The sequence below is a fragment of the Neltuma alba genome, unplaced genomic scaffold (assembly GCF_004799145.2).
Source record: "Neltuma alba isolate B1F8T4 unplaced genomic scaffold, ASM479914v2 tig00012631_pilon, whole genome shotgun sequence".
NCBI classification, from domain to species: domain Eukaryota; kingdom Viridiplantae; phylum Streptophyta; class Magnoliopsida; order Fabales; family Fabaceae; genus Neltuma; species Neltuma alba.
The window spans coordinates 106644-125946 of NW_021637071.1; the positions used below are offsets into that span (position 1 = coordinate 106644).

At 35.3% G+C, this 19303-nt stretch overlaps 3 protein-coding genes across 3 annotated transcripts; 2 read left to right on the forward strand and 1 right to left on the reverse strand.

Annotated features, from left to right (window-relative positions):
* The first annotated feature begins 1232 nt into the window (after positions 1-1232).
* On the forward strand, positions 1233-7415 carry LOC114729402 (uncharacterized). Its single transcript, XM_028916400.1, has 6 exons — positions 1233-1398; positions 1900-1967; positions 2050-3457; positions 3619-5301; positions 5856-5910; positions 6919-7415. Exons 1-6 carry the CDS (start codon positions 1269-1271, stop codon positions 7061-7063), a joined length of 3489 nt encoding a protein of 1162 aa, XP_028772233.1. The 5' UTR covers positions 1233-1268; the 3' UTR covers positions 7064-7415.
* Positions 7416-8536: 1121 nt separating this feature from the next.
* Positions 8537-9494, reverse strand: LOC114729399 (photosystem II core complex proteins psbY, chloroplastic-like). The gene has a single exon (XM_028916398.1). It carries the CDS (start codon positions 9342-9344, stop codon positions 8742-8744), a length of 603 nt encoding a protein of 200 aa, XP_028772231.1. The 5' UTR covers positions 9345-9494; the 3' UTR covers positions 8537-8741.
* Positions 9495-12579: 3085 nt separating this feature from the next.
* LOC114729406 (ALBINO3-like protein 1, chloroplastic) lies at positions 12580-17504 on the forward strand. The gene is made up of 12 exons (XM_028916405.1): positions 12580-13146; positions 13464-13574; positions 13679-13753; positions 14030-14090; positions 14342-14415; positions 14525-14629; positions 14911-15018; positions 15166-15269; positions 15373-15579; positions 15666-16002; positions 16513-17003; positions 17101-17504. The coding sequence occupies exons 1-11, from the start codon at positions 12793-12795 to the stop codon at positions 16588-16590; spliced, it is 1614 nt and encodes a 537-aa protein (XP_028772238.1). The 5' UTR covers positions 12580-12792; the 3' UTR covers positions 16591-17003; positions 17101-17504.
* Positions 17505-19303: the final 1799 nt, after the last annotated feature.

The window sequence follows — 19303 nt, forward strand, 5'->3', positions numbered from 1 at the left end:
CTTAAAGTGGAGATGGGATGATGAGGGGAAGTCCAGATTTCCATGCAAAGATCCAGGAATGGTCAAAATGGAATTTTTTGAGTTAAAAGAATTGGAATGATTGATTTCTGGCTTGACCCATTCCCTTCGCATCAATTTATAAATTTTGTATAAAGATGAATCAATAATTCAATTCTCAAATAATTTATTATTTAAAATTAAATCCCTCAAATATAATTAAAATTCCTCAAATTGCAATTGTTAATCAATATTTACAATTCATTTAAAAAAAATTTTTTTTACCAAAACTTAGCCACAATTAAAGAGAAAATTAATTTGTTCTTATAATTTTGGCTGAATTGTAACTCAATCTTTAAATTTTAATTCGATACAATTCAATTTTTATAATTTTAATCATTTAAAGCTTTAACCTCCGGTTATAATTATAAGAATCAGTTGACTAATTTGAAAAGATTAAGAAAGTAAGTTGAGTTAGTTCTTTGTTCTAAATAGGTGTTGTCTTTCCTAAAATATCCTTGCTAATCAAGTGTATTGACTAGAACTATCATTGTTAGAAGGGATATTTTGAAAAAAATGTATAAATATGAGAGAAAGTGATTGGGATCTTATACTACCTCTGGTCTTAATTATAAGAGCCAGTTGACTAATTTGAGGAGATTAAGGAAGTAAGTTGAATTAGTTATTTGTCCTAAATATGTGTTATTTTTTCTAAAATATCCTTGCTAATCAAGTGTATTGACTGGAACTATCATTGTTAGAAGGATTGCTTTGGAAAAAATATATAAATATGAGAGACAAAGTAGATTGTGGTCTTATATTTAGAATTAAAATAAAAGTCAAACATGGTCTTATATTAAGGACCGGAGGTAGTATTTAGGACAAAATAAAAGTCAAACAGGTCTTATATTAAAGACCGGAAGTAGTATATAATCTTATTTTTTAAATTATAGAGACAAATATTTCAAATGACTAAGTTATGGACACTGAGTTGTCTACTTGTTTTACCGGGCTACGTAAGTCAAATATTTTTAAATGATCAGATTATATATTTGTTTCTCTTTGTTTTGTTTATGATTTATGAATACCAGCTTTTCATTCAAAAATAAAAGTTCAGGAATTAAATTATTGTTGAGCGAAAATTATAAAAATAAAAAGATTTATTACTCGTTCCGCTCGTGTGTTTCAGGCCCACATATAAATGTAAAAACTAAAACCTTCCTTCCCTTGCCGCCAATCCATAAACCCCAAACCGGACCTCCGCCCTCTGAATGGCTCTTCAGAGTTCAGCTTCTGACGGCGACGGCAAGGCCGATCGCTACACGGTCTTCATCGATACAAACCTCGACACTCACCTGGCTATTATCGCTTACGACGCCGACACTGTTTCTGATCTCAAAAGTAACGCCCTTTTCTCCTTTCTCATTGTCATCAATCTGTTCTTCCCTTAAACTTTGGGTGGTTCTCTGTTCTCAATGATTTTATTCTGCATTTCTTTAATATGAAATTAATTTCAATAAACTAAATTTATTCTGCATTGAGCGTTGGTTCTTGTGTTTACCTCTCTCCCTCTCCCTCTGCTTGGGGGGGGGGGGTTGCCAGCCTTTGTATGAGATTATGGATGAGTTATATCGAGTTGAGTTGTAAATACTTTTTAAGAGTTGAGAGCTATTACGAGCTGCGTTATAAAGACTTACGAGTTACGGTCACCCAAAATGGTGAACCCATGAAGTTGACTTTGTCTAGCTCTGCGCTCTGCATAAGTTGTTAGACACACTTCCATCTATTCTCTGTGCCTGGACATAGGATTATGTTAGCATGGCATGACTTATGTGCTCTTCTTTTACTGTTTGTATAAGTTATGACCTGTTCAAATAATATGTGCCTGCCGTTGGTATGCAGAGAGAATTATGTTGGAACACCCATTGTGCTTTCCAAAGATCGGACACATACAGATCCATGCCATAAAGGTATGCTTCTTGGTCCTATTCCACTGTTGTAAGCATGGTTCTGACTAAATCATATTATTAACAAAACTTTCTACTATGTTAGGTAAAGCGCAAGGGCTACTTTTATCACCTATCAGATTCCATGATGGTGAGAAGTGCCTTTAATGGGTTCAACAGGAGCTGGTTTCTTAGTATTGATGCATCTGCAGTAACAGAGAATGAAAAACCCCAGATTTCAGATTCTCCTGATTCTACTAACGAGTTAGCTTGTCATGGCATTGCAAATAATGCTTCAATTGGTGCTATTGATATTCCTCTCCGTTATCCTTCTAAAAGGGCATCTGACTTCAACTGTTTCAAATTGCCACAATTAGAGAACGGACACGGTGAAAAGGAAGTTCCTCTTGTTAGCCCACGTGTGTCAGAACATAGTGGAAAAGGGGTTGTTGATGAATTGGAGACAGGTGTCAAACTCTCTGGCGCTGGTGACACTCTGCCAACTGGTTTGATTCCCGCATGTGAGGGAGATGGATTCAGCAAAGGAAATAAAGATGAGAACAATTTATATGATGAAGGAACCTTAAAACCTTTGCCAGGTGCAAAGAAAAAACGCAAGAGTATTGAGGAAAAGGAAGACACAGTACAGGAACATGCTTGTAAGGACAATAATGCTTCTGTTCTGGGACCTGGTATATCAACAGCTGAGCAGGAAGGTAATTTAGTCGCTGAAAACCCTTCAGAGAATGCGAGCAGAGGTGAACTAGGTGGGAATTCAAAGAATACAAGTTTTGTAGTACAGATGTCAAATGATGCAGTTAAGGAAACTGAAGCTCCAAAGGAGCATGCTGAATGCAAGGATAACAGTAAGGAAAACATTGATGGTGAGTATGTCAAGCCCATGGCAGAGCCTTCACGTGAATCTACTGTAAGTAAAAAATATAAGAAAAGAAAGGGATCCTTGACTCTTGATTTAGAAGATGAGATGCAGAAGGTAGACGATGCATGTCAGCAGGCTGATGTACACAGGCCTGATGAAGAGGAAAAGAAAATTGAAGAACCAAGTGAACAGGTTGAAACTAACAATGATAAATCTGGGGGTAGGATTGAATTTCAGCATGATAAGGTATCTAAAGAACCTTCACATGCTGGATCTCCTGCAAAGAAAAAGCGGAAGGGAAAAGAGAGGGGTGGTTTTCAGAGTGCTTTGAAGGAAAAGAGATCTTTGGTTGATGATTCTAATAAAGAGAGCCTGAAGCCAGAGCATGCATCTCAGCACTCTTTGGAGGATTTACCAAAGACTATAGATAGCATTGCTGGCCAATCAACGGAGCAATGTGGTGATGCTGAGCCACCGAGAACCAGTGTAATAACTTCAAAGAGGAAGAGGAAGAAGAACTCATCAAATAATCAAACAGACGCAAGTACTTCCAGGAATGATGATGCAGAGGATTCCAGGATATATGGTGAAGGTGTGCAGGAGGAAATACTCAAAGACGGTCAAATCTCTAGAGGTGCTTATACTTGGTGACTGCTTTGGAAAGAAGTCTGATGCAATTACTTTATTTGAGAGGAATCTAGAAATTAAAAAAAGGACATTTTTATATAGATAAAAGAAACTTAAAAGTTGAAATATATGTTTCTGATTCTAATGTTAACTTTTTTGCTTTTGTAGGTAACAGTGCCAGTAAAAATGCTGGTGACAACTCGGAAATCATAACAAACACAGCCAAAGAAGTCACTATGTCTAAAGTGACAAGAACAGGAAATTCTAAGGATCATTGTTCCATTGATGTGAGAATGCATCCTTCTGATTTGGAGGGGACAAAGGAACTAACTGAGGGTAACGGCCTCCACATGCATCAGAAGGTTGACCTTGGCCATTGTCATTTAAGTGATGATAGTCAGACTGTGCCGGCTGAAGAAGGAAGAAAACCATCTCCATTAGATGATCCTAAGCATTTGTTGTCTGAAAATTGCATGACAACCAACCATAATAAAGCGCATGCTAACATCATAGGGTTAACCGAGACTTCAGAGGTTCCAAAGGAAAATGAAACTACTGAATGTGGAAAATCAGAGAGGAAGAGAAGGAAGAAAAGAAATGCCAAGGATGCAGATGGAGGATCTTTACTTACAGAAGACTTTAGTCATGTAGATGCTTCTAAGAATGGTACTGTTTTAATGGAATTGGATCCTACCTCTGGAAAGACAACGAAAGAGGAAAATCTTTTAAATCAAACAGCAGGGAAAGAGGTACATCCAGAAGAAATGAACGGGACTTCAGATATTGATAAGGAAGTAGATGACATTAACGTTGGCTCCATGAAAAACATCAGCAAAACTGAAGCTTATGGTGAAAATCTGAGTGAGAAAAGGAGCAAGAAATCAAAGAAGAAACAAGCTTCTACCACAAAAGGTGTGCCAGAAATGCCAACAAAGGATCAAGTTCTTGAAGAGTCATCACCCGCTTCTGACAGCAGACTAACTATGGAACTGACATCTAAAAAGAAAAAGAAAAGCAAGTCCACTAATAAATCAAGTGGACCAATTTTGGAACATGAGAGAGATGTTCAAGCTGAACCTCCCCATACTTCATCAAATGCGCCCAAAGGAAATTACAAATCCCATTCTGGAGCTAATGAAACTGCTATAAATTCAGTGTCTTATTTTGAGCATGAAGATGATAACCACTTGAAAACTCCCACCAAAAAGGACGAGATTAAGGGGGAACAACATATTGCATCTGGGCGAGAGGAGCATAAAGATGTATCAGATGATATTCTTGTTAACAAGAATGGTGCAGATAGAACAGATATGGAGCCAATGACTGGAAAGGGCAGAAAAATGTGCGAGGTAATGAAAAGAAATACTCGTAGTGGGAAATTGAGCTCTGCAAAGAAATTATTGTCGAAGGTGGGCAATGGGCTTGGGATTGATCCTGATGAGAAGGATCCAAATGTGTGCAGAATTGGACAAGAAGCTTCCTTGCCTAGTCAGTCTAATAGTGTCACGTCCACCATTGAAGAAGATAAAAGGCCTCAATTTAAGAAATCTTCTGGGAAAAGTATGAATTTGGAGAAAAATAGTGAAGCTTTTCCTGTATCAAATTGTAAAACCAAAGCCGTAAAGAAAATGGTTCAAAATAAAGCTCGAAAAGCTTCTGGGAATAATCCTGAGGGAGTGGTGAGTCAAAAAGAGCAAAAGAAGAAGTTGTTGTCGGGTACAATTTTCAAGGATGATAGTAGTGGAACCTCTGAAGACAGAGATGAACAAGCTCATGACTCTAGTTCCAGCACTAGAAGTCCATCAGATGTTTCACTCCCGCCTGATTACTCAGGTGATGATAGTGATGCAGGTGTGAATTCTATACAAAGTATAAACTGATTTTTTTTTTTTGGTTTGGGAGTCTTTCTGTCTGTCGACTGTCTGTATGCGGCTGGGTCCTGAGCGGATCATGGAGGAATAGGTTGAAAATTCAATGACGTCTGGTTTTGGGAATTCTTAGGTTAATGTGCCCAAGGTGTTACTTTCTAAGTTGAAATCAGAGGTAGAAAGTTAGCATTGATTTCTAAAAGTTTTCCAACTAGTCAGAAAGTGCTTAGTATTGATCTCTGAATTATATGTTGTTCCATCGTTTTTTTTTTTTTTGGTTTACGAAATGGATCTTGTTCTATTTCTGTTTTAGAATTTTGATGGGTACGGTTTGGATGGCAATGTTGGAGCAAAGTCCCCCCCACCCCCCCCCCCCAAAAAAAAGGAAAAAAAAAAAAAAAGGGGGAAAAATATCTTGAACAAAATATTAGTACAGCTTCATTCTTGGTTTTCTTCATTTCTTCATAGGACTGATGATTACGGGAACTCAAACTAATCTCTTTTTTTTAAAAAAAAAAAAAAACTAAATTGCAACAGGTTCACATGGCAGGACAGGACCGGAAACTGGTGGAGAAAGTAGCATGAAATCACGGTTAGTTAGTTAATTGCAAGCATGCAGCTAAAAGTTGGCAGTCTTACACGATTGAATGGCTATTTTCCTCAATAAATCTTTGTGTTTTTTATTTACTTGTTTTTTTGACACGGAAGAAAAGCACATGCAAGTATAGCATGTTGGGTCATCATAAATTTCTACCATCCATAATCTCTGTTAATCATAGCCTCAATTTGCTTGGTCAAGATTATGGTGCTTACGTGCTATGTGGATGACTTATTCAATCGAATGAGCTTTTCACATATTCTCAGTGTCTCAGATCATATTGTTTTCCTAGCGTTGGGCTGGGTATTTGCAGTAGATATTTGTTCCTCCGCCGTAATAAAGAACAATATATTAATATATTTTAGGGGACAGAACTGTTGAATTTTTTTGCCATAGAATTAAGTGTGAAAAGTTTACGCATCATTTCGAGTTACATCATCTACCCTTCTCAGTCACCGATAGAATCTGATTTTACCGAGTCTTTGAGATCATCTGCACTAAAATCAAAATCTACTAAAGTGTGAATGGTGTGATTTTATTTAGGGTTAATATTATTGTTAACCCTAAATATTTTTGGTTCCTGTAGTTTCAAATTGTTGGTTTTAGTCGCTATAGTTTCATAAGGACTTGGTCTGAATTTAAGTATAGGGACAAAAATCAGACTTTATTAAAAGTATAGAGACTATTCGGTAAATTCAGATCAAATCCTCATGAAACTATAAGCACCAAAACCAACTATTTGAAACTATAGGACTAAACCAAAATTCAAACTGTTAAGAACTAACAATGTTATTAATCCTTTTATTTTATTTGCAACTGTAATTGATCAGGAATTTGTGCTAGAGTCAAGATTCTTGAAACTCTTCCTAACTAGATTCTTAACCTCTATCTTTTACATGTTGTTCCTTTATACATTATGCCCTTGAGTAGGTGTTTTAGGGAATTTGCATTGTTGTGTTTTTCGCATACTTCAGAGCGGTATCTGAATCTTTACTTTGGCAGCTTGTCAGTCAAAAAAGGAGTGCCCCTAGATAGCATTCTTAGAAGCTCAAGCAGGTATAAGATGGCTAAACAGACGGCCTCTCAGTTTGAAGAAAGTGAAAGTCAACCTGTTGATTTTGTTCCAGACAGCCAGGCAAACACATAAATGTTGAGATTCCTGTCGTTCTTCGTTTGCTGCTACCGGTGTTTTCTCTGTATTTTCATTGCAGCTACAAGATTTGGCTCATATGTTGGATCATGTAAGAAAAGCCGCCAAAAACTCTTTCTTATGCTGGAGAGAATTTCCTCTTGTCTCGATTCAGCATAGAAAATTTTGTTTTGTTTAAACTCTTCAGACACCATCATGGGTCGATTTTGTGTCTCATTGTTGTGCCAATGGGAACAGATATTTTGGTTTAAATGTACTGAATATAGGTAGAAGGGGATGTGGTTTAGGCTTGGAAGAACTGTTGAATGACAATGCGAAAATGACAATATTTCAAGATTCTGTTAACCCGAAAGTTCCAGAGACCTCTAGTCTCGTCCCTTAAAAGTTGTTAAATCCCTTCATTTAATTGGAGACCCAGGCCTAGGGAAAAAAAAATATATATCTTTAGACCGAATCCGAAAGACTCATCCTTAAAATAAATATTATTTTGTAATTTTTGAATCCTATGTAGTGGCCGAAAGAATTTCTAAACATGCACTGTTAATTTTTTAATTATATAATAGACTTGATAAATTTCAATAATTTTTTAAGAACATTAATTAGAATTTAAGAGCAATCGTTAAATTAAACACATGTTGACAGCTTGAAATGGAAGAGTAGAACTTGTCACTTCTCATGTATTTCTTGCTGGTTATCTTTTTTCCTTCTGCACCTTATCCTACGCGCATCCGTGCATCATGTCTATTAAGAGCCATTGCTGGTATATGAAGGATTAATGGCTCATGTAGTTGGATTACAGGAATCAACATTATCTGCTAATTTATTTGGGTGATGCAATGACAGCTGATTCATTTAGGCGATCCATGGTACTTCGTTTGCTTTTTACTTTTCAATTAGAAAAAAAGATACGACTTGAGATTATAAATGGAATTAAATTCACCGGCTTCGACTTCCCACTTGTAACTTTTTTTTAATCACTAGACTCGAAGTGATTCATGATTCTTGGTTGGCTTTAGTAATGACAAAGGGATTACATCATGCACTCTAGATTCCCTCAAATTATTGCATTGTTTACATAGCTGGACCTCAAGAATGAAGATCATACCAAAAGACATTCATGCCCTTGATAGAAGGAGCATGTTATCTTACTCCACAAGGTTAAATAAATGACAAGAAAGTTAAAAAGGGTAGTAAGGCTATAAGAGGTTTTTCTTCCCAGAAATTTGAACATCATACTGTTATCTCTAGATCTTCTTTCTATAAGAAGGCATCGCTGCGTCTTTATGATCAAAATCTCAATTCCAAATGGAGCCACAGTTCATGACATAGAATTATATCATGCATGAGCTAGAGTTAAGCCAATTGAGGAATCAACTATGGTTATTCAAGTTCAACATAATCATTTAAACAACTTCAACATTAAAAATTACTATCGAGGTGATCTATGGATCCCGTTGACCAGTCATATTGTTGGCTGTAAAGTGCATATTATTAGAAGCAAAGGCTAAATCCTTGGCACTGAGGAACCAAAACAAAAACAAGACACATTGAAAAGTTGATTCACCATTGAGTTACCTTACAATACAAGTCACAGAAACGAAACTGTATAATTTATACATTCCACAAAAATCCCCTACCACCATCACCATCATCATCATCAACACAAACCAAAAACTCACTGAGATCTCATCCTGTTGAGCTGGTTCAGAGCAGGCTGCAATATGTTATACAAAACCCACAGAATCGCTGGTGCCACCACAAACAGTAGAAGCTGACCCCTGTTGTCACTAGCAGCTTCAGCAATGGATGCCACCTCAGCAGCCGAACTCTCCGGGGTCCACCCCAAGAGCCCAGACCCCACCAACCCACCGAGCCCTAACCCAGCGATCACTCCCTTGGAGCTTCTCATCCGGTTCAGCTGGTTCAGTGCTGGCTGCAGAATGTTGAACAAAACCCAAGCTATGGCCGGGATTATGGGTAGCAACAGAGCTGCCCCTCTGTTATCCCCTCCATCTGCTATTTCAGCTATCTGTTGGGCTGCCAGAGCGGCGTCGGAGCTGCTCAGGGCGGCGAATACTGCCCCGGCAATGGCGGTTCCTGCGAGGGTAGGTGATGGGTTTGTGGGGACGGTGGTGGTATCGGAGGTTAGGCCCTTTGGGAGGTTTTGAAAAGACAGGAGAGGGGTGGGTTTAGTGGCCAGCCTGGTGGGGTTAGGGAGTTTCGGTGAATTGAAGCATTTTGCGCTGGTCATGGCCATTGCTGCTACGGTTGCTGCCATTGATGGACCTGTGAATCAAGCTTGGTGCTATGAAGATGATGGATGATAAACTTGAGTGTTTCTCTCTCTGTGATAATGCAGGAATTGCAGAGAATGAATGGAGGAAAGTCGAATATTGATTTATTTGGTGAAAAAAAAGCTAAGGCCAGGTGTGAGAAATGAGATCCAATAAAACTGAGGTTTGTGGATTCTTTCCTTATCCGAATAGTGTGATTGGTGAGCTAGGAACCTCACATCCTCCACCCCACCCTCCCTTTCTTATCCCTTTTGTTCCAGCGTGACATTGTGCTGCTTCGTACTGGGTTCTGGAAACGACGTTAAAAAGACAAAAGAAATTAGAGAAACGACATGTCGTTTGCATAAACACAAACGAATTGGGCGCCCATTTTTGGACTTCTCTTCACCCCCAATGCTTTGAGCCCAAATCAATATCAGGCCTCGTTACCTGACTTTTTGGGAATAAAGGGATTTGTTAAGCGTAGTGGAAGAAATAGTCTCTTTGATGAACTATGATTCAAATTTATATTGGAAGAAGCATTTATATTTAATATCTAGTAGTGTTTTCAACAGGATTATTTCTAATAAAAAAACATATGCCTTAAAAAGAGACAATAATAATATGTAGCCCATCTTTTTATATATGATTTTAAAAAATTAAAATTAAAATACGATATAATATGTATGATTTAATTGAGTTATTTGAATTTATGGGTACAAATTATCAGATTAATTACTACTGTTGAAATTAAATTTTTTTATTTTTAAAGATATAAAATATTCTAAGAAATCAAAATAGGTTTTCATGATTTCAAGGGCATTTACTTTTTGAGAAAATAACATAAAAAGAAGTTAAAAATTGTGATATTCCAATTTAGGTATATAAGAGGTCAAAATCCAGGGAGAGGAAAGTGGTACCTGATTTGATATTTTATAAATATAGTCAAATAATTAAAATATTCTCGTATCAGATTTTTTTTCTTTAAAAATAAAAGCTATCAAACTTGTTATTGTTAGTGTATTTCTTGTTATTGGTTGTTCATCACTTATGATTGCTTCTGACAACTTATTAATAAATAACTTGTCATTGCCAGTACATTTCTTATTATTTGCTTTTAAACACTTGTTATTGTCAGTTCACAATTTGTTAATAAACTTTTTAATATACAGACATTTTAACCTCTTAAGTGCTTGAATTTGAATATTAAAATTTTTAACTATTTTTTATGTTATTTTCCCTTTCTTTTTAATCAATGGACTTGAGACCCATATTGCTGTGGAAGAATAGATAAAATATAATCATGACAAAAAAAAGTCAACGTTGACAGCATTTTGTTCCTCTAAATGAATCTGGACTCCCAATTATAATCTCAACAGTTTGGGAGATTATTTTAGGCTTTGTATACTTCTCAACTAAAGAAAAAGTATGGTTGACTTTTGATTTCACTTTTTCCATTTGCTTGTGTCGTTCTTTGTTCTTGATAAAAAGTTCATGTAGGGAATGATGACTATATTAAACCTTACATTAGAACCCCCTAACCCAGATATATTTATCTTTTATTTGGGAAAAACTATATTTCTATTTTGTGAAAATTAATTTTTTGGTCCTGTGATTTTAATTCGGTTGCAGTTCAGTTCTTAATTTAAATTTAGTTGTAACTCAATTTTTAAAATTTAATTAAATACAACTCAGTTTTTATAATTTTAGCCATCTAAAATTTTAGTCCCTAAATTTAATAAAATATTTAATTTAATTATTTTAATTATATGAACTAAACTTTTAAATGTTTAAACATATATGGATTGAATTGTATCAGGACAAAATTTAGGAACTGAATTAAACCTATAAAAATTGAGTCCGAGTTCAAATTTAGAGATTGATTTAAAAAAACATAAGAGCCAAAAGCTTAAATTTTCCTTCTATTTTAACATAAAGCTAGGGGGCCATCTATTCTAACATTGATGAAGGGAAGGGAAGGGAAAATACACACTAAACCTTTTTTTCCCCAACGAAGTATACACTGAACTTATTTATAATTAAAAGATAATATAACATTTGAAAATAATTTGGTGATTTCAAGACTTCTTGTATTTTGAATTGTGCGAGACTTTGGCAGTGATTTTTCTTTTTGAGATTGTAGCATTAGATTTTGCATAAAATTTTTTTCTCATTATCACAAATCCAGCCACCAAAGGAGATGGTAGTGTTTTTTTTTTTTTCCCCAAGTACAGTTAGACATTAAATATAAACAATTATTTTAGCAAGATTTAAATTTTAATTTAGTGTTACGACTAATCCCATTGACAAGGTGATGGTAACGTTACATTTACATATCATAAAAATGGGTGGGTGTGTGTGGGGTGTGTGGTAGGGGTTCGATCCCCTCTCTTGTAACCGAAAAAAAAAAAAATGGAGTGATGCGAATGGCCGAATGGCCTGATAGCACCAAAACACTTCTTGCCTCTTGGAAAACGTGGTTGCGGGTTTGAGATGGGCAAGTAAGCATGGGCGTGTGAGTTTAAATTTCGAGTTTGAAAGAAAAACTTGAGATTCATGTCTTAAATCCTGCGAAGCATGAATCTTATGTTTTTAATCAACAACTGTCTTTTTTTCATACAAAAAAGTATAGATAAATTAGGAGCCGAAAGTTTATTAGGATCAAAATATGCCTTTAAATTTATAGAGTATTTACAGAAGTATTTACAGATTATGAGAGTGTTTGGCAACATCTAAATCATGGTTTCAGAAGCACTTTTTCGTAAAACGAGACAAATTCCTTCACATATTTACTTCGTAAATCGTAAAAGCACTTCTGAAACCATGGTTTAGTTTCCATCCAAACACTCCTATTTACTGACAAAATCCTCACATCACAACGGATTCAAACTTATAACCTTATGAGTTATAAGCTAGTTCTTTACAAATTATAATCATTTTTATTGGTATTATCAACAATTGTTAAACTTCTTGAATTATTCAATTGTGGGAACTACTCTCATACGTCCAATATGAATCCGCGTTTGAAAATCATCAATCAAATTGTGAACTTGAGGTCAAATAAGAAAAACTAAATTGTGAATCACATTTTGTAAAGACTAAAATAAAAAAAGAAAGAGCATTTCTACATTTGTTCTCAAAAAGGATATTTCTTGTCAAATGAAAGGAGATTTTTTTTCCTGTTAATATTTGTCTTTTCCAACTTTCTTCTCTCTCTTGGCACCGTCCTTACCAAATTTACAAGTTCTAAAACCCAGAAACTCTGGAAAATCCAATATTTGCGCTCCAGAGATACCACACAGACAAAAAGCACTCAAATGCAGCTATAATTCTGTGCTTTTACCTCCATGAATGAATCTCTCTTTTCCTCTCCTCTGCTTCGTCTTCCTCACCACAGGCATCAATAAGTAGTAGTTCATAGCTAGGGTTTTTCTCTTATTCTTCTTTGACCACATGGCGACTCTTGTGCTATTCGCGCCGAACGCAACCTCTTCGCCTTTCTCTTACCGGCCGAACTCTAGGACTAGCCCTCTCCTTCATCGGCCTCACCACCACCACAATCTTTCCCGTTCCGGGAACTTACTTGGACGTTCGCTTTCCGTCACGAGGTTCGCCTTCAAGCCTGGTTTTCTACCTGAACCTCATGGCGCTGAGGACCTGGTGAAGGACTTGCTTAGTCGAGCTGACGCTTTTCTGTACACTATTGCCGACGCTGCTGTTTCATCCTCCGATACGGTGACTACCACTGCCAAACAGAACAACGATTGGCTTTCTGGTATTACCGGTTATATGGAGAGTGTTCTCAAGGTTTGAACTCCGAGTTATTCGACTTTACTGAATTTGCTGTCCTCGTAATTGTGAAATTTGTTGTATTGGAAGCATCAATTGAATAATCGACAGAATAACTGAGCTTAATCCAATAGTTTGAAAGGCAGTTCGACATTTGCCTTGTCTATCTGTTTCTTGTTGTTATTTTCAAAGAAGGAATCTTGGGTTCCCAATGATGACTTTAGGTGGCTCTTCTGACATTAAACTGTAATTCTCTTATGAATCTGTTTCTGCAATCCCCCGTGATCTGTTGTCATGGTCCGATACTTATGTTGAGAAGTAACTTGAACTTTCAGGTATTGAAGGATGGGCTTTCTGCCTTGCACGTACCATATGCGTATGGTTTTGCCATTATACTCCTTACAATTCTCGTTAAGGCTGCTACATTTCCATTGACAAAGAAGCAGGTTTGTCCATGTTGAAATATAAAGCAATGGTGTTGATTTGCTGAACTTGAGTAATTTCATATTTATCATCATTTCATAGTATAAACTTGAATGGCATTGTACAGGTAGAATCTTCCTTGGCTATGCGGTCTCTGCAACCTCAGATAAAGGCTATTCAGCAACGTTATGCTGGTGACCAGGTATTTTGTTTGGCTTCTTTTACTTTCTCAAATGTAACATATTTCATAATTATGATATCGGGAAACGCCTTTTAAAAACTTTGGGATTTTCCATTGAAACCTAGTGAACATGGAAGCTTTAAAGTGACCTAATTTTTGTTTTTATTAGGAAAGAAATGAAGTGGCTACTATACTGCGTGCTAGAATTTCTTTCCTATGACTTCTTTTGATAGCATTTCAACAAACTACCAATGTGATCTTGTCAATCCATATGTCATGCAACCTTTCTTCTTTCAGGAAAGGATCCAACTTGAGACTGCTCGGTTATATAAATTGGCTGGCATTAATCCTCTAGCAGGTATTTCTGAACATAATTTGATTAGAACAAAGTATGAAAAATCAGGATGAGGCTTCCTGTGATTAATTTTGGATCCTAGCTCCTATAACTTTGCTAAAACTATAAACATCATTATATCTCAGATTGGATAGGAACCCTTTGAACGGCTTAGGCAGTGGTTGGCATCTAGCAACACTGTATAAAGCATTAATCTGATGCTCATCAAATTAATTGGTAACTCCTTTTTAAATTTTCCCTTCTCTTTGTTCTAGGATGCCTGCCTACACTTGCAACAATACCTGTATGGATTGGTTTATATAGAGCACTTTCAAATGTGGCTGATGAGGTAGCTTCCTTATAAGTTGATTTGCTATTATATAATCTTCACTTGTTGAGGGAGTTTGTATGTTGCTACTTTCCATGACTGATTTTATATTTTTCTTGATTACGCAAAGGGACTTCTCGCAGAGGGGTTCTTCTGGATACCTTCCCTCGCTGGTCCAACTACAATTGCTGCCCGTCAAAATGGAAGTGGCATCTCTTGGCTTTTTCCTTTTGTGGTATGCCACGTCTTTCGAGGACTTTGGTGTTTATGTATTATGGGTATTTCTTTCAGCTTCATTATCTTTCATCTTCAAATTATCTGAGGTTGAATTGTGATTTTTTTTTAATGAGTTTATGTTTTTAGTATGAGGAATCTTCCTTGTAAGGAACTAATTAATTTAAAATTGGATTGTTTACATCTGATATTTTTTTATATATTTTTGAAGTGCTTTGGGTTGGATCCCAATGCGGAATTTGTTTCATAATGGGTTCCTTTTGCTCTTTCTTTTTTCATTAGGATGGTCACCCACCCCTTGGATGGTCAGATACATTGGCGTACCTTGTGTTGCCTGTATTACTGGTTATCACTCAGTACATTTCTGTCCAAATAATGCAGTCGTCACAGGTTAGTAATGCTGTATGCATAATTCAGTCTGACGGATGCAGGTTCTAAGCTTCATCCTACTTTGAAATGGAAAGAAAAAGAGGTTCCTTTATGTGGGTGCACATTGATGTAGATGAGTTACTCATAATTTTTCATGTTGACTTTCAGCCTAATGATCCCAGCATGAAGAGTTCTCAGGCTCTAACTAAGTTCCTTCCTTTAATGATTGGTTACTTTGCTCTGTCAGTTCCTTCTGGGTTAAGTCTTTACTGGTAAGCGAAAGCGGAAGCCTTTTAGTTTGGCATTATTTCAATCATCTTGTTGTCGCTGCCTATATATTATGTTATCTTATTACAGATTGTTTAAGTTGTGCAGGTTCACAAATAATATATTGAGCACAGCACAACAAGTATGGCTTCAAAAACTTGGAGGGGCCAAAAACCCAGTGATGCAAGTACGTGATAAAACAGTGGATGACAATGTAATGCAAATTCAGAAATCAGTCTCTGAGCTAGAGCCCCCTAAAATAGAGGCCAGTCTAGGTGAGAAATCGACATCAGAGGGACCAAAACCAGGGGACAGGTACATGATTGTAGATGGCCTCATTTTATCATATCGTAGTATATTTTCCACCTCTTATAACATCACTTTACTCCCTTATTTTGCAGATTTAAGCAAATAAAGGAGCAAGAGGAAAAGAGAAGAAGACAGAGAGAAGAAGAAAAAAGGAAAGCTGAGGAGGCAGCAGCTAAAGCAACTGAAGTACACGAGGCAAGGGACAAAAAGACTGAGGTTGGAGATGAGGATGGAGATGATGGAATTGCTGTAAAATCTGATGCTGTGACTGCAAATGATGATCCTTCTACTTCTGGAATTGTTGTGAATGGCAATCCCTCCAGTGAGGGCTTTGGGAGATATCAAAAAGCCACATCTGCATTGCATACAGAAAATAAAGGTTCTGCTGATTACCAGTTCAATGAAAGGAATGAGAGAAGTCTAGAAAAGGTATGATTGTATTGATAAAATTATCCTTTTAAATCTGGCATATGAAACACATCTATATGTTGCAAATGAGCCTGTTGGTTCCTATCACAACGTAGGAGAAGAAGGAAGTTTGGGGGAAGTATCAAACTTTCCCTTACTTTTGTATGGGGTTATAGTTTGATTGGCACCTAAAAAGCGTGCCTAAGTTCATTCAAAGTGCATTGATGTGTCTTTTATTTTGGATAGTTTGCTCTGCAATTTTTCTCACTTATTTGTTCATCATTCTTAGAGTCCCATATCATTCTTTTACCATGCTTTTGAGGTATTGAGATGGTTGAGAATATGGAAGTAGATCAGTATACTAAATTATATTGTATATTAGATTTTGTTACTTTGATGACAGGAATATTTGGAATTTGAATTCTTTTTACTTTTCTTTCTTGATCAAATATGAAACATTTTTATTGCTTTGAAGTTAATATTTTTACAGATCGTACAGTTCTTTTATGGGCATGAATTGCAATATCACAGGAAACAGAAGTATACACACCTGCTGCCACAGACAGCAAGACACCCGTTGAAGACCCAGATCAAGTGACAAAGGACTGAGAAATTGAGAAACCAGAAGATATAGACATTTTACTGTACCAAAATTGACCGGCCTATTTTCCGACTCAAGAAATTTTAAAAACGCACCCTCCTGTGCATTTTGGAATCCTGGTTACTATTGTAAATCAGAGTGATAGAAATGGTAGTCTTATCAAGAGTTAAGGTTTCTATAATTGCAATACGAAAGTGGTTAGATTGGATGGCTGATTTGTAGCTTCGATGTTGGAGTTTTTGTATTATATGTAATTTTTTTCCTTCAGTCGCATGAATAAAAAGAAGGATCAATGTGTCCTTATTAGAAACAGATGCTTCAGATTACCTTAGTCAACTTATCACCTTAAGCATCCTAATACGTGCCTTGGTTTTGATCTTATAGAGAAGATATTATGTTTCAGGAATTTCCATGACTCAAGGTATTGGTCTGTGACATGACAATGGGCTTTTTTTCATAATTTGGCGCAATGTTTTGGGTCATTGACTTGTACTAATTTACACGCTCTGAACTTTCAGGTTTTAGTTCAAGCTCAGCCATGCTCGGGAACTCTGAGGTTAAGGTATTTTTTGAGACAATATCATATAAAAGGAAGCAATGAAGGCTTCCGTAGTTTTAAAGTTTTCTTGTTGGCCAACTCCTTGGTTCTCAAGTTGAATACTTGTTCCTTTTACTGCTATAATTTATGTTCTCCTAATTCACCCTGCGCACAGCCCACGATAACTTGTGGGCGCCTTTTAATTCTTCTTCTTCTTCTTAATATGAAACTCTTGGGGGACCTTTCTGTATCCTATTATTATTTCAGGCTATATGCATTAACTAAGATCTGTTGCTGGTTCGTACTAACTATGGACTAAAGAGCTTTCTCTGGCTATAATGTTTGCTTATCCAAGCATTTAATTGAGTAGCATCTACCAAGAAATTAGAGTAAACCATTTTCGCTTCCTTTATGCAAAAGAAAGAAAGGGCATTTTATTTCCCTGCAAATAAATGCGGAGACTATTGGTCTCATTTCTCTTATTCACAGCCTTGTATTTGGGATCACGATAGCTGTCGTTGGAAGCAGGCGGTTATCAGAGTGTAGGAGCATTGTCGCATCAGACTGCTCTCTCCAATAGGCTCAAAGTTATTTCTCTTCACGTGGATTTTCCCAGCTTCACCATTGATAAGTGCACGATGCGAACGCAGGTAACCTTTGGAAATCGTACAACTCAGTTGGACTTGTGCATTATTTAATCTTTAACCATTCAGAGAGATTCCATGTCTACTTTAGGAAGGCATATTGAACCTGAATGTCAACTGGCATGCTCCATAATTAAAAGAAGGGATATGATTAGGCCGATGTCTGTTTTTTATCCCATTATTAAATGTTATGCTTTGGGAGAGTAAAGAGAATTTAAGTATAAATTTGGTTAAAGTGTATTTTTAGTCTTTTAATTTTATACAAAGTTTTAATTTGGTTTCTTAACTTTAAAATGTATATTTTTAGTTTTTTAACCTTAGAACTATTGATTAAAAAAAAATAGTGTTGAGATTTTGAATGTTGATAAAATATTTTTCAACGTTAACATATTAAGTCTAATTTTCAAAATAGCTATGATTATTATAAAAAAATTATTATTTAAAAAAACAACTTTAAGATTAAAGATTTAGAAATATATTTTTTTAAAATTAGGGATCAAATTAAAATTATATATAAAGTTAAATAATTAAATATATTATTTTGCATATAAATCATAGAGTTAATTAATCTGTAAGTCTTTATAATTTCAACCAATTTTGAATCAGGTCCTTATAATTTTTTTTCTTTTTATTAGGTCTTTATTCTTTTACATGTTTTTAATTAGGTCTTTGTATTTATTTTTCTTTTTATAAAGTCCTTATAATTTCCCTAAATTTTAATCAGGTCCATGTTCTTTTAATTTTTATTTATTAGTTAAATATAAACTTAATTAATTAGATTACTGAAATATAAAATATTAATAATTAAATTAAATTAATATAAGTAATATAATTAATTAATTCAGATAAATTTTTTAGAACAAATAATATTTTCTTGCTGGCAAAAAATAAAATTATTATAATAATTCATTATTTTTAGAATATTATTGTTTATAAACTAATATTAAATAATATATACTATTTTATGATTATAGAATAGTATTATTAGAATTTATAAAATAAAGAGTAAAAAATTCAGGGATTTAATTAAAAATGAGATGAACTTATAAGGACTTCATAAAAAGAAAAATAAATACAAGGATCTAATTAAAAAGATGTGAAAGTATAAGAATCTAATAAAAAGAAATAAAACTATAGGGACCTGATTCAAAATCGGTTAAAACTATAGGGATTTACAGATTAATTATCCTTAAATCATATTCCATTTGGTTCTTATTATAAGCATGTAATAATTTTGCATGAATTATCTTGTCAATTATAAAAATTACTCAATAAAAATCATCAACTAGAAGAGTTTGGTTCATTAGTTAAGAAGTTGTATAATTGTTTTAAACAAAACATGTTATATTATGAAAATATGTTAGAAGCTCGACAGGAGTGTATATTAATTTTGTTATTCTCTTTTATTTGAGGCAAATATGTAAACTTAATATTTAGAGGATATAAGAGGCGTGTCGAGAGGGATTAGAGGAGTCAAGTGTGGACACACGGATTCTCCATATTGTACCTGAGAATAAAGGAATATGCGCATGATTATTT

Excerpts from the sequence above, each read along its gene's own strand:
- LOC114729402 (XM_028916400.1), top strand. The coding sequence starts at position 1,269 with ATGGCTCTTCAGAGTTCAGCTTCTGACGGCGACGGCAAGGCCGATCGC. Across the intron at positions 1,399-1,899 it reads CACTGTTTCTGATCTCAAAA|AGAGAATTATGTTGGAACAC; the intron begins GTAACGCCCTTT and ends GTTGGTATGCAG. Across the intron at positions 1,968-2,049 it reads TACAGATCCATGCCATAAAG|GTAAAGCGCAAGGGCTACTT; the intron begins GTATGCTTCTTG and ends CTACTATGTTAG.
- LOC114729399 (XM_028916398.1), bottom strand. The coding sequence starts at position 9,344 with ATGGCAGCAACCGTAGCAGCAATGGCCATGACCAGCGCAAAATGCTTC.
- LOC114729406 (XM_028916405.1), top strand. The coding sequence starts at position 12,793 with ATGGCGACTCTTGTGCTATTCGCGCCGAACGCAACCTCTTCGCCTTTC. Across the intron at positions 13,147-13,463 it reads ATATGGAGAGTGTTCTCAAG|GTATTGAAGGATGGGCTTTC; the intron begins GTTTGAACTCCG and ends TTGAACTTTCAG. Across the intron at positions 14,416-14,524 it reads TTTCAAATGTGGCTGATGAG|GGACTTCTCGCAGAGGGGTT; the intron begins GTAGCTTCCTTA and ends GATTACGCAAAG.